This window comes from Echinops telfairi, unplaced genomic scaffold, assembly GCF_000313985.2.
Source record: "Echinops telfairi isolate 266 unplaced genomic scaffold, ASM31398v2 ScPeMD7_5;HRSCAF=22, whole genome shotgun sequence".
Lineage (NCBI taxonomy): Eukaryota > Metazoa > Chordata > Mammalia > Afrosoricida > Tenrecidae > Echinops > Echinops telfairi.
In genome coordinates, this window is record NW_022103901.1 from 29,890,170 (window position 1) to 29,892,553 (window position 2,384).

Genomic DNA, 2,384 nt, shown 5'->3' on the forward strand with positions numbered 1-2,384 from the left:
ACCCTGATCTTCTGAGTGCTGGTCTTGTAAAAGGGGGGTGGGTGCACAGAAGGGGAGAAGCCGTGGGGAGCTGGAGGCAGAGACAGGTGGGTGCTGCCGGGCCCGGGCCAGGGAGCTCCTGTGGCCACCAGTGTCTGAAAGAGGCTGACCCTGATGACCCTGAGCTCAGGCTTCCAGCAGCCCCTGGGCACTCCTCACCCTCTGTCCTTTGGGCCTCATGACACCTCAGGACTGACCTCACAGAATCCTTTTCTGCTCTGGAAGTAGCCAGCGCACAGCATCTCGGGGTAGATCGGCTCGGGCGCATAGAGCTGCTGACAGTTCTGGGGACTGATGATGCGCACGTCCACCTCCTGCAACCAGGAAGGCTTGGGCAGGGTCACTGCGGGCAGAGACGTGGTCAGCAGGAACCATCCCATGGGTCTTAGGTGTCGGAGGATGAGGCTGCGGGCAGGGCCCAGGACAGGGCTCAGAGCCCAGGGAAGGGTGTCCCATCCCTGTCTTCCACACTCCCCAGGGTGAGTCCTGCCTGGTGACAGGCCTGCCCGCCCAGCCCAGCCCCAGCCTTGCAGGCCTCACCACTCTGCTCGATGTCGCCCCAGCCGGCCACCCAGCACAGGGTGCCTGTGGGGATGTGGGTGCCAGGTGAGACCAGCGGCACAGGCTGGATGGAATGGGAAAAGGGGATGGGGCGGGCCAGCTTCAGCAGGGCCACGTCCCCTCCCTGGAGCGCATCCCCGTTGTAGGAGGGGTGCCAGATGGCGTGGGCGACAGGCACCAAGGCTGAGCCTGGGGGACGGGAGTAGAGCAGCGCCTCCCCCAGCTGCACGCTCAGGTCTCTGGTCCTCTTAGGGCTGAGGAAGAAGGAGGGGTGAGGCTGAGAGGGTGGCAGGTGCCTCTGGGCTGTGCAGGATGGAGGTAGCCACCATCTGAAGGCCCCTAAGGAGAAACAGGACTGGCAGAGGCTGGCCAAGGCTGCCCACAGGCTGGGGACAAGCAGGGCTCACCTGGTCACGCAGTGGGCGGCAGTCAGCACCCACTGGGCACTGATGAGGCTGCCCCCGCAGACATGATGCCCATGCTCACGGAGGCTGACCTGCCAGGGCCACTGGTGGGGTGAGGCGACTGTCCCCCCAACAATGCGGGTCTCAGGGGCTAGGCCACTTGCTGAGGGAGAGATGGGGGTGTGTGAGAGGATGAGTAGGGCCAAGCACACCCCCTCTTTGAGCACTAGGGCCGCTGGACTAAGTGCCCTAAACCTGGAGCACTGCTGCCCCTGGGGGCTTTCTGCTGCATGCCCACCAGGGTGGCACCACCAGGAGTGGTGACAGGGTACCTCCTGTGCCATGACACAGATTTCCTGGAAGTTCAAAGCCTGAGGGCTCAGGAGCTCAGGCAGCGGGGGAATGGCCCCCAGCTCTGGGTCTGGGTCTGCAGGTCTCCGAGGACTTGGGGTGGGGAGGAGAGAACACGCCAATGAGGCCCACACTCGCATGCCCCCCACTCCCCAGAAGGACAGATGGACAGGGATGGATCACGTGCCCTCCCTCACACCACCCTCCCTATCTCTTGGGTCTACAAGCAGCACCGATGCCTGGTGCAGGGGACATGCAGAGGCTGGAAAGTGGAGGGGGGTGTTGTGGCCCCCATGCCCCTGAGGAGACACCCTTGGGGACACGCAGGTTGGAGGGGCTGTGGCTGCTCTTGGTGCCATGGGTAGTGACCAGCACCCCCCATACCACCCCCACGCCCACCCCCGGCCTCAGACTCACCCCTTTCTCTCAGGAAGGTAAGCATCAGGAGCGCCGGGAGCAGCCACATCTGGGGGGAGGTGACAAGAGCAGAGAGTGGCCTGGATTTGTAGCCAACAGGGTCTTCTTCCCCCGGAGTCTCGGGCACTGCTGCCCTCAGAGCCCAGGCTATGCCACCCAGCCTCCCGGCGGCAGTGCCCAGGCCAGTCCCATGCTCCCCTGGCTGCAAGCCCTGCTCATAACCTCTGGCCCCCAGGCTTCTGGAGAAAATGGGAGCTTGGTGGTGACCCCACAGTGGCTTGAGGTCCAAGGGGGCTTCCATTTCCCACCTACCTCAGCGGTCCCCACCACCCCCAGTCCTGGGACACGGTGTCTACAGCCAGAGAGGTCTAGCACCCATGAAGTTTCCGTCTGTCCTTCCACCCCCAGAACTACTCTCCCGGGGGCAGAGGAGTGCCTACAGTGGGGCCTGACAACCAGAGACTCAGCCCAGGGACTCAGGGCTCTTCCTGCACTGGTGTCCACAGCCTAGTCCGTACCATCTGGCTGTCCTGGCCAGTGTCCCTGCGGGCCGAACTGCACTGGCCCTCCCTCCTGACAGCCCTCCCTCCCCAGCCCCAGCCTCCTGAGGCC

At 64.3% G+C, this 2,384-nt stretch overlaps 1 protein-coding gene across 1 annotated transcript; it reads right to left on the reverse strand.

Moving 5' to 3' along the window:
* Positions 1-215: 215 nt before the first annotated feature.
* LOC101654295 (prostasin-like) lies at positions 216-1,821 on the reverse strand. Its single transcript, XM_013005490.1, has 4 exons — positions 1,773-1,821; positions 1,008-1,167; positions 580-854; positions 216-382 (listed from the first exon to the last, which is right to left on the reverse strand). Exons 1-4 carry the CDS (start codon positions 1,819-1,821, stop codon positions 216-218), a joined length of 651 nt encoding a protein of 216 aa, XP_012860944.1.
* Positions 1,822-2,384: the final 563 nt, after the last annotated feature.